This window comes from Anguilla rostrata, chromosome 14, assembly GCF_018555375.3.
Source record: "Anguilla rostrata isolate EN2019 chromosome 14, ASM1855537v3, whole genome shotgun sequence".
In the NCBI taxonomy this organism is placed as follows: domain Eukaryota; kingdom Metazoa; phylum Chordata; class Actinopteri; order Anguilliformes; family Anguillidae; genus Anguilla; species Anguilla rostrata.
Window position 1 is genome coordinate 6336956 of NC_057946.1, and position 23297 is coordinate 6360252.

At 42.7% G+C, this 23297-nt stretch overlaps 1 protein-coding gene across 1 annotated transcript in view; it reads right to left on the bottom strand.

Moving 5' to 3' along the window:
- Positions 1 to 1143: 1143 nt before the first annotated feature.
- Positions 1144 to 23297, bottom strand: part of LOC135239120 (anthrax toxin receptor 2-like) — a 30178-nt gene continuing 8024 nt past the window's right edge. The window contains exons 9-17 of the mRNA XM_064307552.1: positions 23159 to 23254; positions 21819 to 21888; positions 18492 to 18570; positions 18252 to 18347; positions 14902 to 14946; positions 13691 to 13786; positions 11908 to 12078; positions 11630 to 11710; positions 1144 to 2975 (exon numbers count right to left, since the gene is read on the bottom strand). Of these exons, the coding sequence (XP_064163622.1) occupies positions 2937 to 2975; positions 11630 to 11710; positions 11908 to 12078; positions 13691 to 13786; positions 14902 to 14946; positions 18252 to 18347; positions 18492 to 18570; positions 21819 to 21888; positions 23159 to 23254 (773 nt within the window). The 3' untranslated portion in view covers positions 1144 to 2936. The remainder of the gene's footprint in view (positions 2976 to 11629; positions 11711 to 11907; positions 12079 to 13690; positions 13787 to 14901; positions 14947 to 18251; positions 18348 to 18491; positions 18571 to 21818; positions 21889 to 23158; positions 23255 to 23297) is intronic.

A 23297-nucleotide genomic window follows, 5' to 3' on the forward strand; every position in this document is an offset into this window, starting at 1 on the left:
CTGTTCCAAATGACAATCAATACAATCGAAAGTACAATAATTAGAAGTGTGAATCTCCTGATGTCTTCTTCAAAATGCATATTGAGTGTAAAATCTAATTAATTTAAGGCACAGCATCAGTTTAAAAAAAACCTCTGGGCAGAATTTTGGCAGTGACTTAGGAAGTCCTCCGGAGTTGAAGACGGTGGACCTAAATGTATGGGTGAGCAAATACAGCACAACATATTTATGAAAAAGATGTGTACTTTTGAATCTCACAGACAATACATCAGTGGAGATACATTGAAGTGGTATGGAAAAAAAAGTATACAAGAATCGTGCTTCCTTAATTATCTGTCTATTCAGCCATCGCATTTTACAAAGAGAGTTGCCTAATTTATGCAAATAATGATTTTACTAAAGCATTTTAAAACTGGAATAAAATAAAAACCAGCGCCCATCCAGGGACTGAATTGCTTCATTAAAGACAAATTATTAATTGCAAAAAAATTATTTTTAAATATAGAAATATGTGTATAAAAATTGGATGACAAGTATGCATTAAACTCAAACCTCGTAACATTTATGTCAACATGGTCTACTCTCAGCAGCTAAAGGCTGGGTGTAAGAATAAATAATAAATAAATCTGAATAAGGCACTTATCGCTTCTAAGCCACTCTCCAGCCAGTTTATGCTTTTAAAATAAAGGCAGACACTTCCAGAGCATCCACATCTTGAAAAGTGCTCTTTTAGAGTGAGGATAATTATCAAAACCCAAACCCTCTCTTCACAATCCGATGCGCATGACTCAGTCCTTAATAGATTTTAGCAGTGGTCTAACAAACACCTTATGTGTAAGAAATGTTCAGCTGTCAACAACTATGCAGTGTACATTGTGACGGAGTGTAGCACAGTGGGTAAGGAACTGGGCTTGTAACCGAAAGGTTGCAGGTTCGATTCCCGGGTAAGGACACTGCCGTTGTACCCTTGAGCAAGGTACTTAACCAGAATTGCTTCAGTATATATCCAGCTGTATAAATGGATACAATGTAAAATGCTATGTAAAAGTTGTGTAAGTCGCTCTGGATAAGAGCGTCTGCTAAATGCCTGTAATGTAATGTGTACTGTACATACATGTATAAATGGTAATACACACATGCCGCTCGTGGTTTATCCACGGTATAAACCAGTGGGTTTTATTTTTTGTCGAGAAGTATTTATGACAGATTTATGCCCATTAAAATGACTGAAGAGGATACTGAGAGATAGTAGGCAAAGAGATAAACTGCTTTGCTGAACAAAGATTAAAAAGCATATGAAAAGGCAGCTTTAAAATATTACTGTACGTGTTCTTAAGCTGTGCAAAATGGTCGACTGCGTAGTCTTTTTAAATCTGCTTATCTACTGTATGAATCATCATGATGAAGTGACAAAGATAATATATGCTGTGTTATATATACATACATGACCGTTTCGTACAATAAACAACACCCAAATTAGGAAACAACATAATCATTCAAGTTGAATATCAGCACATAAAGACTAACACGTTATTAAATGGTACAAGGTGTTAACGGTAAACCATTTATATATTCCAGGGTGTACATACTATTAATGCAGAGAAATGTACCAGTTCACATTCACATGTTAGGGTATAAATACAGATTTAAGTATCCCTTAGAACGTATAAGCTGTCTTTACAACAAAAACAAAGTGATTCCTTGCATGATTTAACCACTTCATTAACTGTAAAGGGAGAGCAGTACATGACAATACCATTCCAGTGCTTAGTTCAGTGTGGAACTGGAAAGATATTCCTTCATTTGTTTGCTACGGCCAGCAGGCAGGAACAGGCAAATAAACATTCTGCCAGGCTGAGATGCCTCTCCTAACATGGAAATGAGAAACCTGGGTGCACAGTGCAGTGTTTTTATACGTGCAATAAATGATATACTTTCAGGATGTCCTGTACATGCCCTGTGCTGGAATTGAATTTTTGGGGGAAAAAATGGGTAGGGTCCTGAAAAAGCTCAAACTATAATTTAGTGTGCAGAAGGCAGTGACATCAGCACATCTCTCATGAGAATGTAGCTTGCCAATCTTAGCAACGTCATCCTGCCTCAGAGATGTGATGGCTTCACTGTAATCACATCCACCCGCGCAGATGTTTATAGTTATACGACATCTCTATAGGTTGTTGACTGACATCTACCCAAAATTATAATAACAAGACCTGGTCAAAACCTAGTACATGACTGGACCTAACACACTTAATCCGGCCGACCAATGGTGTAACTTCATCACTCAGTCACAGACATTCGCGTTTGTAGGGCTGGCCCCGCTGTTGCGGTCCAGCCAAAAAGTACAGGTTTCTGGGGGTTGTTTCTTTTAATAATAGTGAATCAATTCTGAGAGTTACTAAAGTTAAAGGAAGCTTAGGAGATTTTTATAGTAGGTATTGAGATGTGTGTGTTGTACACTACACTTACAATGACAGGTTCATAAATAGAACTAGACAGAGAACACAAAGAACAATATAGTAACAAAACAAAAATTAACACTGACAAAAAATAAAATAAAATAAAAAACAGTAACTAGATTTTTCTCTAGAAGCACCAATCATTCAAAACTTTTGTGGATCTTCGGCTGTCTCATAGAAGAAAATCTTATTTTGTCTTGGAAGCATAGTGAAAACACATCTATTTCGCTTTTGCCACACAGCTTGATCAGTTTAAGTCTGACGAGAAAGGCTTTAATGTGCTACTATAGCTAAAAAAAAAAGAAAAGCAAACTACATCCTCTGGTAAAGGGCTTCCACTACTAGTGTATAAAACCGATATAAGAAAATGTATAGTGCTTGTTAAGGCTGAGTTCTTCCAGAACTTGCGATTCTTCAGTTGTCATCAGTAGGAAGTTACAGTACACTTGGTATTTCAAAGGCCACATTGTGAGTGTCCTAATGGTTCTGGACCCGGCTGAAGTTCATGCATCGTCCCTGAAATAAAAGAAGGAAAGAACATTCACAATAAAAACCTATTAGTGGCAGCTCCAGACTGGCACCAAAGGAAAACAATCCTTGTAGCCAAAAGACTGTTTGACACAGCTACACCATACACAGTTAAACAAAGCAGGTCTGAAAAAAACAAATATTATAACTTCCATTTGAGCTTCTCTTAATTTTCTTTACTTGTCCTGATTGGTTCAGCGACATACACATCAAAGCAAGATCTAAAGGTCAATCAAAGTAGATTTCCATCCTGTGACTGAAAGTGACATTCCACGACACAACCAGCTGATTTTGAAGGCACAACAGCTCACATAATAATCACTTATGTATTCCTTTTCACCATGCTTTGAAGTCTCGCATTGGGATGAAAAGGGCATTTCCCAGTGAAGGAAATGTACTGTGGTGCTGTCTCACACTGAATGATCAATATCTACTATCAATACAATACAGAGGACATTCTTTATCTTTTCAATGTCACCTAGTAGGTGCCTCACAAATTAAAATTATTTTATGAATTTGCCCGCATCTTTAGTTACAAACTGGATAAATCAGTGGCCATTTTAACATCTTTTAATACATCTACCCACTCCTCCTTTCACCCAGACACCCTCCAAATCTGAGTGAGTACAACCTTCAGGCTGCATATATTTGGGTATAATAACCTGCCTGAATTCCAGCTTATATTAATAATATCACCATTGAGTTAACCTAGTGCTGCTATCTGCATCATCCTCTATATGGCAGCATCTTACTAATTAAAATGAACATTCCATGTATTAATCTAGTTAATATATTCTCAGTTTAATCCATTCTCTATTATTACACAGAATAGAATGGGGGGAGAGGTTGTGGAGCACAATCATATGGCTCGTGGCGACCTTATTTTTTCCCCACTTTTTCAAGGCGGCTAAGGTTTAAATTTACGAATCAATTAAACAGTTGCCAACCAATATTAATTTAAGTCAAAAGTACACAGCCAGCCCCACTCGTACTTTACCGGGATGTAAAATCCCCCAGAATGACGTTGTAATTACAACTAAGCCCTTTTAAAATGGAGGGCATCTCAAGGCCAGATCGTGTTCAGCAGTAAAGAACTTGCCCTATATCCGCCGCAATGAAGCTGATGATTCACAGATTACTGCGCAAGAGATGGCTATAAATAAATGTAAACAGACCTGGCAATGAAATTGCATTACGGTCAAAGACTGGCTTAGGCAGTACGATGCCTTTTCACCACGTTCACCATTAAGTGAACCATTAAGCATGGAGAGGGAAGAAAGCCAGACAGGTTAGTCTGCCCTCATCCAGTATATCCTCTGAATATAACATACTGTAGATGCACTGCCCTGGGATGTCTGTCACAGGTTAAATAAGCAAGGGGGTAGTTGCAGCTTTTAGAAGCAGACATCATGCACTCACGGCATCTACATGTTCTCTGAGGATGCATGACTCCACATAAGTGAACATAAGCCCTGTAGCAGCTATACCAACTTGTAACTGTCTGATTTCAAACAGGGGCAGTTAAGTGAGGTCACCTCTTCCGAATACCCAACACAAACAGTCTATCCAGTGGACTCTTGTATAATCCAGGAGTATTTCTTTCTTGACTAGCCAACTTGACTTTTCAACAGGCTAGGAGGAGTATATTTTAGTGTACACTGTCATTTAGACTACCAGTGGTAAAATAGTAAAACGTTTCAATCAACACAGTTGCGGCTTAAAGGAGAGGGTAGTTCACCCAAAAACGAATTGGAGGTATGTTTCCACTTACTCAGAGTACTATCCAAATAGCCGTGAGATTTTATGAGTTTTCTAGATATCCGCTGAAGCTCATCCTGAGACAACGAACCTCAAGGGACCCATATTTCTGTGGCACTCTGAGCGCCAACAATTTACATTAGAAAAACTCAGAGCTATGCTCTTTCCAAATATAATGCCATGGTTACTCATGAACATCCACAGAGGGTAACTTATGCACGGTTTCACCGAGAACTACTTCCACTGAATTACCCCAACAAAATAAAAAATGCATACAGTACTTCCTATTTTATACATATGCCCTGTGATTTATTGCAGTGATATCTTCTTAAGGTACACTTCAAACTTTGAATTTCAGCAGAGAAAAATGCATTTATGCTATGCTATAAAATACATATACATACAAATGTAAACATGCAGCACACTCTGCGACTCATGTTGTTATGTACAGTGAAGGAAATATGCAATAAATTATCAGAGACATGCTGGGAAAGGTCATTATAATGTTTTTTCTTTCTAGTATAAAACAGGTCCACAGACATCAACTAATCTGTATGGCCTTTCACGACCTTAACTCTTTGTAACTAATTCTGCTTTCCTTTTAAATGGATACAAGCTGTTTGGATACGGATTTTTGCGCTGAACACGAATTATTTCCTTGTGTGTTGGATGTACCGTAAATAACCATGTGAAGAATGAAATGTGTTTCAATACCGTAAAAAGTTAAATATTTGCATATCTGTTTGCATCAGGCCAAACCTTGGATTTTCACCAGGCCTGAAAACATTTCCCAGAATGCACGGACTTGGCCCGAAGCTGCGAAGCTGCGTGTGTGCTGGGCCACTGGGACCCCACCGCGGTGGGTTTGGGTCCTTATGAAAAACAGGCAGCGATTAGTCACTCCTGGAATGCGTTCCGAAACACAGCGCGGGCACGACTCCAGGCAGTGTTTCATTTCTGGAGGGTGAGGACAGGAGAGCGTCTCTGTGTGCTGACACCAGCCCTGACTGCACTGGCCTTGGCTCTCATGAGAGACCCATGATCTCAACCCAAACTGGCTTTTTGCAGCGCTTCAGTTCCCCAGTGCCCCAGAATGGGCACACACCCCTCTTTCTATTATAATTTCTATTAAAAAGACATTTCGTCAAGGCGGGGGGGGGGCGGTTCGTTGTCAGTGTGAGTTAGGTCTCCCATTGCTTTTGCAGAACTGAAAGCCATTTCCTAGTATCTTAAGAAGGTAAATACTGGGAACATTACAGCATGGAACTTTCTGCCTCCCAAAGGCAGGGAAAACAATGCTGTTCATATTACACAAGGAACACTTTAGTGATTACATGTCAAAGTAATCACAAAAATGTCAATGAAGAACGTGTAAAAGAAAGGCCTTCGATGACTGGCTTTTGCCTCACTTTATATCGATGCGTGTGTACCAGAGCAAGCCTCTCTCCCCCGCCCCCCCCCCATTCATTTCCACCATGTTTAAATTGCATAAACGCTACTCATTTAGCCGCAGGCGAGTGTCAAGTAGACTCAGGCTTTGACGCCCTGGCGGGTGGCAGTGCGCTGTGCGAAGGCGCGCGGAATGCAGGCTGACGCGGAGTAATCGGTCAGGAATGCGGCGGATGGGAATAAAGGGGAGCGGCTGGGACGAGGCTTCACACGCGCGTTATTAGCGCTGACAGGAGCTGGGCTCAGCCACAGCGGCCGTCTCCCTCCCTCCCAGGTGGACCGGGCCTGAAGCTCAGAGCGTCTCCCGAGGGCTGCTGGGACGCTACCCTGCTCCAGAGAGGGAGGCGATGCCCGCCTCCGAGCAGCGGAGGAGCTCACCTTAATATCACCTGCTCATTGGCACGCATGGCCTCTTCATTTTAACTGTACCCCGGGGTCACTAAAGACTGTCGGGTGAGAAAAACTCAACTAGTGTATGACATCTTTACATTAAGCTTATTTTATAAACATAGGCACAAGGTTTAATGCATTGCAGAATTCCTTCTCACAGTCTACCTCTCTTTACAGATTAAAGAGGCGACGTAAAGCGACATAGCTCAGGAGTAAGAGCGGTTGTCTGGCAGTCGGAGGGTTGCCAGTTCGATCCCCCGCCCTGGGTGTGTCGAAGTGTCCCTGAGCAAGACACCTAACCCCTAATTGCTCCCAACGAGCTGATTGGTACCTTGCATGGCAGCCTTTCACTGTTGGTGTGTGTGTGAATGGGTGAATGAGAGGCATCAATTGTAAAGCGCTTTGGATAAAAGCGCTATATAAATGCAGTCCATTTACCATTTATCAAACAGTCACTATATTAGACGGCGCACTTGGGGGGGGCCAGGTGATGGCCTTACCTGTACCCATGTCCTCTCTCGCCTGCCTATCCGTGGTGACCTGCCCAGTTGCCAGTGTGCTGATGGGACCCCCACCCCCATGTCTCTCTCCCCCCTGCCTGTCCGCTGGCTGGTCCCCCCCACCCCTTCCTGTCTGGGTCCCCTGCCTTCATTAGCAGCAGTTTGCATCATCCTCTGCGACAGCGCCGGGTGTCATCGCTGACTCCATTCTCTGTGCTTTCCATCAGCCGGTGACAGAAACCCCGCCGCCGACGGTTTCACATCTAAACGAGGGCCGCTGTCAGCGCAGGGGAAGTGTCAAGAGTGCAAAACCGCTTTTATAAGTTATGTGCAAGTTAATCAGTGCTACTCCCATCTGCAATATAGCCCTTCAGTCAGAATACAACACCTTATATATAATATACCCATTAAAGAGTACGTTTTTAATTCTCCCAGAACCAGGAAGAAAGACAAAAAAGTGGGTAGTCTTAGTGTTGATGCAGCAAGATTGATTTGTGCGGTTTGTATGCTTATCAAACGATGCCTACGTGCTTTTTAAATGCCATCCCTGAAAGGAACAGAATACAGAAGCAGAATGGAGAATATACTGTACTATATATCCAAGGAAAATCGGGATGACTGCATTGAACAAAAATGTGACAAAATTTTTTTATGTATAAATATCCATAAAGAACCAACAATACTTCCATACAAACAGCCTGATCAGGGTGCAGGTACCAGCTACATTGACTGCATGCATGGAAAAGGAAATGGAATGACAAGGCTGTCATCTAAACTCCCCAAAGGGAAAACGACAGGCAGAATAACATCGCAGAAACAGGTATCATTCTGCATTGATATTACAAGAACCTCTTCTGAATAATGTGATTCGCTGCGGACTTCACAACTAGACTGCATCTCCAACGCATCACCCACCCCTGCTCACTTTCGCACACCTGTCACTGTCGACCAGTGAATGTAATCCTGTTACCAGAGGGCCTGGCTGTTTGGGGAGCCTGACAGATTAACACAGCGTATTTTACTAAATTTACAAGCTGGGCATATGGACATCTGCACCGCTCTCAGCAGCTAATATAACGGGAACTAATCTGGTTAAGAGCACAGGGCCACTGCATAAATCGGCAGGGACTCGAGTAGACAGCTAAAGCTGTCACGTGCCCTCTGGGGAGAGAAGGGCCCAACTGAACTGCCCACTTTCGGCTTATTGGGCGAACCCCAAGCCCCCTCTGTGATTGGCCAATGAGGTGCATAGGACTAACTTTAGCAAAACAAATGTATGATGACAATCATCAGGAAACCTGTCTACCTCCACAATAATAGCCCCTATTACTGAAATTATTATTAAATGAAAGACAGCAGGATGCCATAACTAACACAACTAATATAATTATTTTAAAGAAACACAATGCAAGAAATTATGACCTCAACAAAAACCATAAGAAGGACCTGTGTGCAAACTGGATGTATAAGAAGCTTCTTTTTCTCCACGACTAGCCTAACCCATTGACTACTGATCACCCACTCATCAACCTCAACAAAATAATATACTGCAGATAAGATACCTCATTAAAACATGAATCAGAGCACAGACTACAGAGCGTATCACTGAGTTGCAAAATAATAAAAATAATACTGACTCATATACACTTCTCACGAAACACAACCTTCATCCTGTTATTGACATAAAACAAATTGCAACACATGCAAGATATGTTGTTGCATCACAGGCTGAAGCCTGAAATTCAGACGAATACAAAAAAAATCTAAACAAAAATTAGGGAAATTCCTTCAACATTAAGAAACAGATTAGACGTACTGACACGGTGACATGTTAGGTGTGTCAAAAAGACCAAGAAAAAGTTTGTGGGCCATGGGCCCAGCAATGGCAACCTTCCAGAGCATGTGGCCCGACGCAGGGCACACTGCCAGGACAAGTCTATCACCGCCTCACAAACCCTCCCCCTCCACCCTCTGCCCTACATTCTGTCCCTGGGTGCCACCCTGTCTGCCCCTTGCAGCAGCACTGTCCTGGAGCAGACAGGGGAAGGGCTTCCGAGTGCTTCTACAATACAGGGGGTGTGGCCGATGACATCTACCTTTTAAATCTGCAAGCCAAACAAAATCTGGAGGAAGCACACAGCAGGATAACATCCGACGTGCTTTTATTCGCCTGCGGAGGGAGTTTCCACCGTTCAGAAACACCCTACGCGTCTTTCAGAGCTGCCCTCACTTAGTCCACACTCAATCTCAACACGCCCTTCAGGGGAAGGAAAACAAACATTGGGAGACTATTACCTCATACTTTGTGCGGAGGGACAAGGTACTCCACAATCAATAGACAACCCGCTGCACAAAGGCTACAGTGTCCATAGTCTGATTCACCCCGCCCCAACACACACACACACACACACACACACACACACCTTCTGCACACTCCGGAGACAGGACTACGAGTTTATAGCTGGGGTAATTCAGACTAACCAGTGTGCGCACACAGAGGTAAACAAGAGCAAAGTAAATACATCATTTCCTGAATCAGTCACCAAACTTCAATCATCTGAATAATTTGTCAATGTGCTAAGGATTGTCTATCTCATAAGATCTAACAGATAGCAACACCGCCTGAAATACATTCTAAGGCCATGAAAATAAATTATTTACAATCCAACTGCATTGCCTTGGAGCTGGATTGGGTAAATTCTTTTAAGTTTTATTGTTTCAATTATTACTTCTTCAAGCAGTTTTCCCCATTGACAATAAAACTTGTTTCTTAAAGATTTCACACATATGCAGGATCCAGCAATGATTGTATCAGCATCAGATCAATCAGATCACAATATTATGCCTTTCACACAAACCTCAGGCCTTAAAAGACAAACCCAGAGGCACAAAAGAAACCCCTCTGACCACTCATACAGGCTAGGACGCTCTTCTCCATCCTACCTCTGCTCCCTGCTGTTCCACAAAGGCACAGAGAGTAAATGTATGATAATGTATCACTTATAAATTGGCTTGTTAGCACAATTTGCAGTTGGCTCCATTGTCAAGCAATAGCACTTCCCGCTGAGCCACTTGGCAGGCTGCGTTGAGATGCCATGCAAAAAAAAAAAAAAAACCCCCACAGCCTTCAATAGGGTCTCTGTTAATCTGCCTCCCTGCCTGCACCTTCCCTACCTGCTGTCTACACCTGCTGCCTGGAAGCAGGGAAGCACATGCTGCCTGGTTCTGCGGTACCCCCAGCCCCATCCCCGCCCCAAGACCCGCCCCCTCCGCCACTCCATCTCAGTCTCCCCCCTCCCCCAACCTCCCACGGTCAAAGCCCATTGGATCTCTTCATCCGTGCCCCGGGGCGAGTTTGGCTGCGCAGCTGCGTCTGCCCGCTGCTCTGCCTCTGGTGTGGCGAGCCCCGAGGCAGTGAACGGGAGGCCCGGAACGTTCCGCGGCTCCAGGGCGTGTCTGCTGACGATCCACTAGTCTGGCTGCGGGCTGCGCCAGGACCTCACCCCCCTGCCCCCCGCCCCCCCACTCCTCCCCCCCCCGGGGGCTCCGCCAGGAACAGATGTCCGCAGCGCTCCGCTTCCCTACACCTGTACGAGCGCATGTAGCGTCGCGGCTCGGCCGCTGAAATATTCATGACCCTGGGGGGGGGGCCTGTCTGCCACTGCAGGCACCCCCCCCCCCCCCCCCCACCCCCTCAGCTGGAGCTCTCGCGCCAGCCTGCCCTGGCTCGGCTTTGGGGAACCCACGGGAGCCCTCCGACACTTACATGGCCTGTGCTGAGCTAACTGGAGTAGCGGTTTATAAATATTTAAATTTGTGCTCACATCAAAAAAGGTGGGCTCATACTGAGGACAGACAATTCATTTTTATTTTGATGCAATAAGAAACAGTACAATAATACCACTTTGATTATTATTGTTATTATTATTATTATCATTGGTATTATTAATATTATTACTATTATTGTCTTACAGAGAGCATGCTGCCCACTGCTCCTGCTCTGCGGGTTTTTCACCCTGTGGAGCTGGATGTCATTGAGACCACAGTGTTCCACCTTTCATTCAGGAGGCCACACAGTGCCTCAGCGTTACCGCTCCCTTTCATGGCACCGATAAGGCTGCGGCAATCATGTTTTGGCTACTCCCGAGGACAAGGTCTCCACCCCCATATTAGGTCCTGCCTGCCACACCGTGTGGTGAGCCTTTCCAGCTGCTGGCTGCAGGACTATTAAAAGAGTTATGAAGGCATGACAGCGCTGCTGGTGAAGGCCTGGGCTCTGCAGTTTTCAGACACTGCAGGGAGCTCTGCCTGAGCGCACACATCCAGGCTGCTCTTACCGAAAATTAAAATGCAGTCATTCGCAGCGCACATGCTGAAGAGCGGTGTTTTGACATGTCAACAGTGTGTTCCCCTTTTTCTTCCAGTCTCTCACGGTAGGTATTTGTGTGCATGATTGCTTATGTGCCATCACATGGCTCAGGAGGATACTGAAGAGTGCTCGCTCCCAGACTAACTAACATTGAGCACCATGTTCAAGTGGCTCACCTTGTCTTCTCCTGTTGGTCTCATGACAGAAACTCGGTCATACTGGCGTCGTAGCAAAGCCCCAAGTGCATCAAGGCGTCCCTGACAACAAAAACACACCACTAGTTCAAGAGGGGGTGACATTTTAAGAATTTAATAACCTGAAAATACTGAAAAAATATTTTTGAAGTCTTTACTTGAAAAGTACACTATCTGGATTCAGCCTAACTAGGGTATACAATTTGGACTCAAATGAGATTCATTGGTACAGTAAGCAGAGGTATGGCACTGGGACTCACCTTAATGGGTGTGTACCATTTGGACTCATGGTGTTGGTAGATAGGTGTTGGTTTAGGTTTAGGCCGGCTTATCATGGGCTCCTCCACATCCTCTGGTATTGAGACCACAGCATTTTTGGCCATCTCCAGCCTCGCTCCTTCTTCTGTAGAGCCCTTATCTCCCCAACGGACCTGCCATGGTGCCCAGGGAACAGGAGACGATCACAAATGCTTTATGGCTCATTTCTCTTCCTATTAATAATAATAATAATAATAATAATAATAATAATAATTCATGAACAACATAACTGCTTTATTAAAAATTCTAAATTCATACTGGTGTCAAGTTTTATTTAAAAAAAAACTGGTGGGAAAACTTGGGGGCTTTTGTTCTTAGAGTCCTCAAAGTCCTAACAATGCCAGTTGGGATGGGGACGGGTGGAACAACAGATGAATGACTGCTTAGATTTGATGCTCTTTGTGGTCAGGAGCCAGAAGAGTTGTCTGGACTGAGAAGTGACAGTTGTAAAACTGAATTCATTAAGCTAGCTATGGAGCCATTGCAATCTTTCATCCTCGCTGTGCCTTGATGCCACCCATCATCAAAGACCACAGCTGCAGCAGCATAGCTTTGAAATACTTAACGGTTTGGACCCTGAGGCCAAAGTTTACCTTTCAACACCACTTACACTGTAACAGGTGGAAGTTTTTTGTTGTTTTCCTTTTTGCTTTTAGCCTAACTTTGTCCGGACAGCATAAAAACTCGACAAATGGGAATTTCAGCACTGTGCAGATATACATATATACATACATATATACACTACATAGCCAAGTATGTGGGCACCTGATATCCAACATCTTATCCAAAATGATGGGCATTAATATGGAGTTGGTCCACCCATTGCTGCTATAACAACCTCCACTCTTCTGGAATGGCTTTTTATAGTACTGAATGTTGGAGCTTTGCTGCAGGGATTTGCTTCCATTCAGCCAGAATAGCATTAAGTGAGGTCGGGCATGGATTGGACGATTAGGCCTGGCTCACATTTGGCTTTCCAATTGATTCCAAAGGTTTTGGATCAGGGCTCTGTGCAGGCCAGTCAAGTTCTTTCACAGCGATCTCGACAAAACCGTTTCTATACAGACCTTGCTGTGTGCCTGGGGGGAAACCCCGTATAACCCTTGTGTTCTTCCAACTCATTTACATAGCTTTCGAACGTAGTTTACGGCTTTGTTCTAGCTGAATTTACAGTTTAGCTATTCTGCCGCGTACCCAATTACTTTCACTTTGCGGTTTTGCCTAGCGCACGAGTGGCAGCTTAGCGCACACTTTATGACTGTTTATCGGAGCTTAGTTTGTTTATCGGCAAACGCTTGCATAAAGGACACTGTGATAGCGACAGAGGACACCATATTATTGCAAATCGTTTATGATTTGATTTTCTATTTTTGTAGATAGCTCAGATTTTCCTCCTGGTAGACTCTCGCCCTGTTGTGATCAGGAGGCTTGTGTATCTCTTTGACGCTATGAGCTATGCCAGCCGGAGGAGAAAAACAAGTGGTTTGTTCGTTTCTAAGTGAAATTAAAGGCTTATTTTGAGGAAAATTGAGGAAAAAGTCAATCTCATCTTTTTGTGTTATTGTTGGTAGAAATGGAAAAAGGCCATACTTTGGTTTGTTATTCAATAAACAGTCATGAATTAACTGAATTCTTCTCTACTTGAAGTTTTTAAAAATATTTTTGGCCTGTACTGTACTGTACGGTATAGTACATTCACACACACACACACACACGGGGCTTCACCTCCATGCGCTTGATTCCTCCTGCTCCCCTTCCCCCATAGTATGAAGCATCCACAGTGGGCCATTTCTTCTTAGGTAGAGAGTCCTCCTCAGGCTCCTTCAGTTAAAGATAATGAAATGGAATCTTAATGCCCTTCACGATGAAGATGAAAATGTGTGAGAAACATACGATTATCAGCTCCTAAAACATCATATCTGAAAGTCTGAAATGGCACTGTTCCAGCACTGTTAGTTAAATTGTGACCCAACCCACACAATGGTTGCATTGCAGATTGGTTAAAATGCAAATCACGTATGTAACATTGTTTCCCAGAGATTATCAAAACCAAATCCTCCTGTAGTGGGAAGTGCATTAGCTTTATTTGCTTTCTGTTACTTGCCTGCAGTTGGAATTTGCACTATAATGTAAATCACAGAAGCATAAGCACTGCCCAATATGGCAAGACAGATATTGGTTTTTTGATATCAGCCCCCCCAGAATGTTTCATACTGAGAAAACCCTGCTTGGCTCTTTATGTGTATCTATTAAAATGGCGATTTTGGTTGCACGGGGTCTAATGTCACAGAGACATGGAGTAAACACAGAGCTGAAACACGAGGCTGGGACGGGATTCCTCGGAGGTCCACGGAAAACGGTCTGAACTTGTCTGCCCGAGCAGCCTGAGCTGAAGTGCCTGAGGCCCGGCAGATGAATAGCCGCCTTGTGCGTCAGATGGAAAAAGCTACGCGGCTTAGACAATGGGGAATGGGGATTCCGGAGTGATTTTCGTCCCAAATAAGAGTTGAAGTCAACAGCAGAGGAAGCGCAAAAAGGAGATTTCAGCCACAGCTGCGATGGGAAAACGGACTAACTACCACCACGCTGTATATTTCACTCTAAATCCACCCCCCCCCCCCCTCTTTTTATGACACTTGTTACACTTGTTGCCCCATTCCAGCACTTTTTGGTAATTTGTATTTGTCCTAACACTGTACCTTATTCTTCTGCCTAGTTGGCTTTGCAGAGGTTAGGTCAGAATAGTGTTCACTGTGTGAATTAAACTGTGTTCTTGGCTAGAAATAGCTGTACAAAATAAGTATTGTATCTTATTGAACCTGTGTTTAGTAGTTGTCTATGACCACGAAATGCACTTTTTCTACGTCGCTTTGGAAAAAAGCGTCTGCCAAATAAATGTAATGTAAAAATGAAAACCAGGATTCCGGTCTACTTACGGGTTCTGGGGCGGGCGGGGGTGGGGGAGGTGGGTCTTTGATAACCTGGAAAACAAAAAAAAACAGGATCAATAATCACGAATAATGCAGAACGCTAGAACAACAAATATGGCAAGAAGCTATTCTCTATGATTGTCTCCTGAACCTGCTTTACTGGTCAAAGCTATTTAGACCGCATTGCTTGGGTAGTGATTCTGCAATTCTTTTTCAATTTTGAGAGGCAAAAGAAATAAATTTGAAGAGAATGTCGTCAACAAGTGCATTTTATACCATCTTGTGAAGTAATGTGTGAGTCGTTAGTGAATTTTGTGTCTATGTAAAGATATCCATATACCTCAGAATTCATGTCAGCCTTCTGTGCCTATTCTGGTAATGTATGATCCCGGGATGTTATCAACAATCTGCTGCACATTCTATTGTAAAAAGCGACACATGTGACTTCTGAAAAACATGTAAATGCTTTGCCTGTGTTTTTAAACCGCAATCTTAAAACTATTAACTTAATCTGCATTTTTCAATAGTGATGACTGCCTTAAGGGGCCTGGACACTGTAACAACTGGAAGCAGTGAGTGAAGCTGGATAACACAGAGCTAATGGTACAGTACAGTTACACTGGGCCCCCATTGAGAGAACAGAAGCCAGCCAGCATTTGTTGTGGGCGAATTCTGCAGGGCAAACTTCGCAGTCCATTTGAATCATTAAATAACTGGACCAGAATCACTGTTTCCATCCAAAGGAGATATTTAGCCTTAATCAGCTATGGAGGAGGGGCTTGGGTTTTTCTCTGCAATCACATGCTCCATTGTGGTAAGAACACCTTGCCTGATAGGACCAAAAGGCCAGCTAAATAACTGGTTCTCTACCAGGGTCCTTACACTCATCCAATGTAATATCCATAAAATCTATTTTCAGACTTGCATGCACTGTGTGTACTGCCCCCTGACATTGTAAGTAAACTGTTCATTTATTTAAGGCTACAAAGTCACGAACAGCACTGGTGGGATTCCTAGTAGCACAGAGCTGTTACATTATTCCTGTGTTTAGCAGACATCTTTGTCCAGGGCAATTCAATTTTACCCAAACGGATAATAATTAAAGAACCTTAAGCACCAAGCTCAAGAGCATCAGTGATCTCTACAGCAGTTCTAATCCTACCTAATGATCAAACCTGCAACTTTTTGGCCCAGTCTCCTGACCACAAAATGACCCTGCTGCCATAAAAAACTAAGGTATAGTATCATTAAGGGCGAAGATAATGTCTTTGATTTAAGATGGAGAAATGGATACAGCAATTATTATCCGTACTAATGTTACATACTCAGCACACTTAATCCTGTGATTTACACTGCAGCATTACTACGTTCAACAGAACTGCTTCTCATATAGATGGCCTGGCGATATCTTTTGATCCCCGACTTTCCGGAAAAGCACTCACAGATGAGATGCAGTTCTTTATTGGTGAAAGATGAATATTCCATCAGTTTGAGGTGTGCATTTGCTAAATTAGTTTCCTGAAACTGGCAGAGAATGAGCACATATCATAGGCAGAACAGCTGTTTCATTCACATTAAAGAATGGGGATCCTGTCACACCCCTGATATATTGCTGTTATAATGTATATTATAATAATAGAGAATTATCAGTTAGAGAATTAATTTGACTTCCAGCTGATGCTCAGCAAATTGATCCACATTAGCACTCTTAGTCAACTGTTCAGCTGAAAAATTTCCTGTTTAAAGTAACTAAACAGCTGAGTCAAATCACCAGGACATATTTTAAGATACATAAAATGTTATCTGCATTACATCTCCTTTCCTAATGCGCACAGGTGGCAAGAACCCGTACAGAGCTGCACACAACATTGGACTATTAATTGTTTGAGCTGATACCCTTTTCTATGCAGCCACTGTCAAAAATTCAATACACAATCCCTTAAAGTTGTTTCTATTACACATGCAGACATTTTGAAATATTTGACATATTTCAAAACTCATACAATGAACTTTTACTTGGAGAAGAGTAACAATGATTAAACTTAGTAACTGTGATTAAACTTAGCCAAGGACTTTTTCAACTTTTTTAAAAGTTTTATCTAGGAAAATCCCAATGACACCAAATGATCGATTGCATCAGGTACATATGCTAAAATTGAGCTCTCCAGACAGCAAGTCCTCACTTTTCACATGATTCCTTCAGGTTATCCTTGCCAAAATTGTAATCTAATAAAGACACACCAAAAAGTGAGGGTGGTTACTATGGCTACTCCTTAAGTCTTTCCTTATGTGCACCCTCGTCAATCCTTTTTGAGATTTAATGATGAACGGACACGATTACAGGGATTTCAAAAACGACTAGTGTCAAAAAACATTTTCAGAACAGTTTCAGCAATTTCATTAGTTATTTATTCTCACTATTTAAAATTCTGACAAATATTAAATGCTAAGAATTCTGTTCTTTCCTGAGATTAAGAATCCACATGTGCAATGTAACATACTGCATATACAAATTTTCAATAGGCCAAAATGCTATTGTATTTGTTTCCTCTCACATTGGCTATTTCAATTCCTTGGTGGCTCGTAAAGTTGTCCGACTTAAGAGGTGTTGAATTTATATTGGGTTCATGATTAAATCCAGACAAAATAGAATCACAGGGAAAATGCTCTAAGAGCCATGTCCTTGTCTTCATGGAGCCTGATCCTTTGTCTTAAACACTATGCCAAACCATCATAAAAAAACTGTCCCAAAATCTTTTTTTTTTGGCACCCAACACCAGGCTACATTTAACAACTTCCCACTCTAATATTAGAATTCCCCATTATCTGCAACTGCAGCCAGGTTCAGGTTCAAAACCCCACAGGCAACTCAGAAAGTTTATGCATCCACAGTTCTCCTTTGACTGGTGTCACTACTACTTCTTATCACACTGCAGACTGAGGCGAAGCTTGCGTAGGGTGTAGCCAGAGGAAGACATGTCCTTATGGGCTTTTTATGTGCAGCGTCCTGATCGTGAACTTTAGGTCAAAACTGTTTATTCTATTTTCACGTTCGTTTTTGACGTGAAAGTAAAGTCAAAAGTACTGAGTTTGGCAAGTTTCGAAACAACTGGGAGCATTTCCAGGTCAGGACATTGCAAAACGAGATGTATGTAGAAAGGAGACCAAATATAAACAAAAAGATAGGAAATGCATGTTAAAATATGTAAGAATTCGTACCAGATGCAGAGGCAAAAAAAAAAAAATGGAGATGGAAATCCAGGGAGCACTCCGAAACTAGAGGAGGGCTGAGAGATGGGCGTGTCGGTGTGGGTTGCCACGGTTCCCCCACCCCCATGACCGAGTGACACACTTACCACGGTGCAGCAGAGTGGCCAAAACCACCACATGAGAGCCAGACCCAGGAGCAGGAGCAGCACCAGGAACACGATTATCACCACTGTGCCGTCTGACTGACACCAGAGAGAGAGAGAGAGAACGACAGGTCACATTGGCACAGGACAGACACCAGACCTCCACAGTCTCACTGCAAGGCGAGCACAACAGGAAATGAAGTCATTACCATCAAATACAGGAAGATCATGTGCATCACTTACGCATGCCGTGGCAGAAATGGTAACGGGACTCGTGATGAAGGACTGGCCATTGTTCAAGCTGATCAGAACATCCACTGACCTATTGAATGTGAGAAAACAGTACATACTTTGAAATTACTTTGAAAAACATACAGCGAGTAAATGAAAATGTTCATACTACTGTATTCCAGGTTATTATAGGAAGCACTTAGTTCGTACTCTAGTTCTGTATCCCAGCATTCTATGTAAGAGACCCTCATTATTGGATGATGGAAGAGGTCCATTTGAAACAGATGGATAAGAGGTTCCTGCATTTGGTTGTTCAAAACCTTTTTAAAAATACATATATCACCTGTTCTATTATTTTTCACAAATAAGGACAGTGCTGTAAGTGCACTTCATCACTGCAAACAATGTTCCCCAACAGTGGGCTTGCTCAGTGGCAGATGAAGTGTATAGCTTAATACCTGGCCTGCATCACTGGATTTTATGGTTTATGTGGTTTCCTGGCAATAACTGCACATGTAAATCCAACTTGTATCTTCCACTCTATGTCAAGATGACATGGCAAAGTGATTAACTGGAACTTTCTCACACCAGCTTTGGTAAGCAAACAGCTATGACTGGACTGTCCTCGAGTCAACACACTGAAGGTACCACCAGGAACACAACATCACAAATAGGTGAGTCCAAAGCCTAGACTTTCTTGTTCAGCATTTGTTTGCGTAGTGATAATGGTTGGTGATAAACTGATGCACTGGGGTCAAGGACTGATCGGGAGTCAGTCATCCAACCACCTGCATGGCAACAGAGGCCACAAAGACAGTCAACCAGCTGTAATCTTTAAACACACTGACTAATATTAATAGCTTTCAAAACAATCTATTGCTAAGTCTAATAAGATGACACTATTCACTGTGGACAATGCCTGTCTAAATTCCCTTTTATGATACAGTATTCTATATAGTAAAAAAACCATCCAGTATAACAACGTGACTTTCTGCTTGAAATGGTGGGTCACCAGTACCATAAGAAAGGAATGAAGTCTGAGAGGAACAGGCCATAAATGGACCTTTAATAAGCAGTGGAACACTCCAAATCCCAGACACAATAATAAAAATAAAAAAAACAGGCAGGGACACAGGAGAGATTTAATGCCCCCTTCTATTGGAACACTTAAATATAAGATTAGCTTAATGATATAATGCACACGGTGCATATAATGAATCACAGAAGGTATCCTCAGATATAATGTTACATTGGTATGGAGGGAGTTTATATGCTGTACATGAAGAAACGTGACAAAATGAAAAATCTGGATGGAATCGAAGAAGGTGTACAGGAATGGCTATTTCTGCAACAAAACAAAAAAGTAATGTACCCACAGGCTATCAGCAGTGAGAGATGCAACTCTTCTCAGATTACCTGAGGGGCACAACTGCTGTAATAATTTTGAGGGGAAGAAATGTTGGAAAACTTTGTTTTTTTTTTTTTGTTTTCTTTTTTTAAAGGAGTGCAAATTTCATAATCTGTGGACAGATGGTGCCAACAACATGGCTGAGACCCTAAAGCACAGGTGTCAAACCGGTGTCCTGGAGGGCCGTAGTGTCTGCAGGTCTTCGGGGTGATCTTGGAATTTTTGGGGTGTAGTGTTTCATTCAAGTCATTGATGAGCTATGGACCCCATACACCTTGTTTTCAAGGCTTTAACTGGCTACTGACTAACAGGAAACCACAATAAATCCACAGACACTGTGGCCCCCTTGGGATTCAGTTTGACACCCCTGCCCTAAAGTGATTCAGCAGCAGTCAGCACAGACAGAGATATGTGATGTGCACTGCTTAACAAATTTACGGGGAGGATCCCATTCCAGAACATTCATAGTGTGATGTATACCTCATTCTATTCCTGGATGGAATCATTTGAGAATAATCTGTAGCCTAGATTGAAGCACTGAAAACCAAAACAGATGTAAAATGACGTAACAAACAGAAGATATTTTCTAAGTGAATAGAGATGTGAATAGAGATGAGAAATGTTATCCACATCTGACGGCAGCTTCTACGTGTGACAGAACTGAAAGGCTCTTTGCTAAGCTTAGCCGCTATGAGGATGCTACCCACGTGAATGAGGTTCAAAAAGCACGAAAGAAAACAAACACATCTCAGAAAAAGACACTCTGCAAAATGTGCCTATGCTTTACATGCACTGTTCAAGCACTGTGGCACAAAAGACAGATTAGCATTATGCAGCTATAGTACATCAAAGTCTTGCGTTAGCAACTTGGCATAGAAATCCAACCTAAACAATAACTCATTTGGTAAAAGTGCCATTTGCGGTGCATGAGTTAGCACCGTGGTTTCGGATTGAATCTGACCAGTGCCTACTGTAGCCGGCAGCCCTGGGGTGGCGGACAGTTAGCTTTGCATTGCCCAAGGGATACATGAGAGGGATTTAGCCGACGGCAGTGTTCATTGCTCGAGCGACCCTTGTCGGAGGTCTGGGCACCTGTAGTTTATTCTCTGGGCACACGTACGATTGGGTCTCCACCGCCCCCGCTCTGCACGCGCGCGGCTTGTGGCTGCGGTGTGAAAGGAAGCGGCTGTCGGGGAATGCGAACGAGTTTCGGAGGAGAACCGTGAGCCGTCTTCAATCTCCCAAGCCAGCAGCAGGGGGCGTGCATGAGCATGCTTAGCCACAGTTCGCAAACTGGACGTTCCAAATTGAGACAGCATTGCCGAATTTGGGGGAATAAAGGAATCACAAATAACGGCAGGTAAAATAATGTTTGGAGTGCCTGATCAAGAGGGGAGTCTTTTAAGTGGGTCATTCTCTGTGTAATTACCGCTCTGGCAAAACCTTTATAGCCGGGTCCTGTGCCAAGAAAGCAGGCAAGCAGTGAGCAGAAAAGATCACATCGAACGCTTACAGAGGAAATCTTTTGAAACGACCTCAACCACCGCATCATGTTTCGACTTGATGTTTCAGATTACGATGTTGCACTAAATCAAATCAGCAAGCGTTTGCGCTGTCCAGTTTTCACCCGAGCACTGTAGTAGTGCTCAGCTTGAGGAATAAATCCACCAGAACACACCACGGGTCAGTAAAGGTCATATATTTAATGGGACATGCAATGAAAAAGTGTCTGTTTGAAGGGCTCAATGCTCCCATTATGGTCATTTTCCATCACAGTCTGTTGGTTCAGAGGAAGGAAGTGGTGCACGTGGTCGGCTATTTGGGGAAACATGTCATGACTGTGGTCCAGGGCCTGCACAGCTGCCACTCAGATACTCTGTGACATCCACCCAGTAACAGCCATAGAAACAGAGGTCTCAATGGGTACTCACTGTCCGACTTCATGCAGCACAGGTGCCGGACACAGCAGGTAATCGTCCTGTACCACGCGTGGCTTCTCATCTGGAAAATAAGAGATCAGATGGGCTCCATGTGCCTCACTGCCTAATGAGTCACCTTCCCACACGTATAAACAGCTGAGAACCTCGTCACGAGTAAGGGCCAGTCAACCGTGGCACAGTGCTGACGTACATAATGCAAATAATGAGAGCACTCCAAGAATAAATCCGCAGGTTCAAGTAGACACCCCCTTCCCAGCAGACCTGCCAGGGTTTTTTTTTTCTTTCAGTGCTGTGGACTCTTTCGAGGAATGGTTCCAATGAAAAGTGAAAAAAAAAATGCTCCTCATATAATGCAATATTTTTTTAAAGGGTGGGACAGTCCTTTCATATTTCCTTTCATATGTTTTTGCTTTTTTTCAGACAGAGACAGAGAGCAGAGAAGGTAACAGAGAAAGTGCCAAAGCTGAGAATGTGCCATAGCAGGGACTGCACCCCCACCCTCCTAGAAGTCAGCTGCCCCATGCCACACGTATCACCACATTGCAATTTTAAAAAACTTTTTTTTTTTTGTTTAACAGTTACAGTGTGGCCTGTCCACAATTATAAGGAACCCTCAAAACCACAAATCCAGGGAGGATCCCTACACCCATGCGGGCACAAGCAGACAGGCTGTTTTTAGCATCTAAAACACAGGCTGTGGGACCACATAGAATTAAAAGAAAGACATCTGGATCAATGTCCATGTTTCATGTGGTCTTCTAATGAAATAGTTAAAAGTGAGCTATTTTTATTTATTTTAAGAGCAATAATAAGCCCAAGTCCAAAATAAATCAAATGCCTGCACCTTTCAATGGTCTAATTTTATTTTTATAGGGAAGGAAATTCATGCCAAGCAATGAGGTAAAGCAGTTTTGTCTACTATACCAAACTACGCGGGTCATCTTTCAAGACACTGTACATTATAAGACCCATTTTGAAGTAGACTCGGAATTCTTGATTAAAATAAACATTCGCTAGTAACAGTAATGGCATAACAACATGATTACACAAATACACTAGCCTATCATGTACTAATAAAGAAGGCATCCAGGATGGGTGGGCATTTTTGAACCCAACAAGCTGGCCCATACACACTAATCAGTCCATGTTCTAAAATAATATCTATAAAAACGGTTTATTTTTCAAATGGCTTACTTTTCCAAATGGCTTTTTTTTTTTTCATTTTTACAACAAAACACTTGTTGCAATACTTGTGTAAGTCACAAGTGTAATGACAGAATACACTACAGTTAGAATGAATCTGGGCCAGTCCATATAAGCAAATTGCTTACGGTAGGTCTGTTCGTTGATGATGAAGCTGCAGACCACTCCCTCTGTGCCATTGCCCAGTGTAAATCCATTTCCTCTCAGCACAATTTCAAAGGTTTCTGCAGGATGAAAACATAACAAATACCCAAACTTTAGGATCTA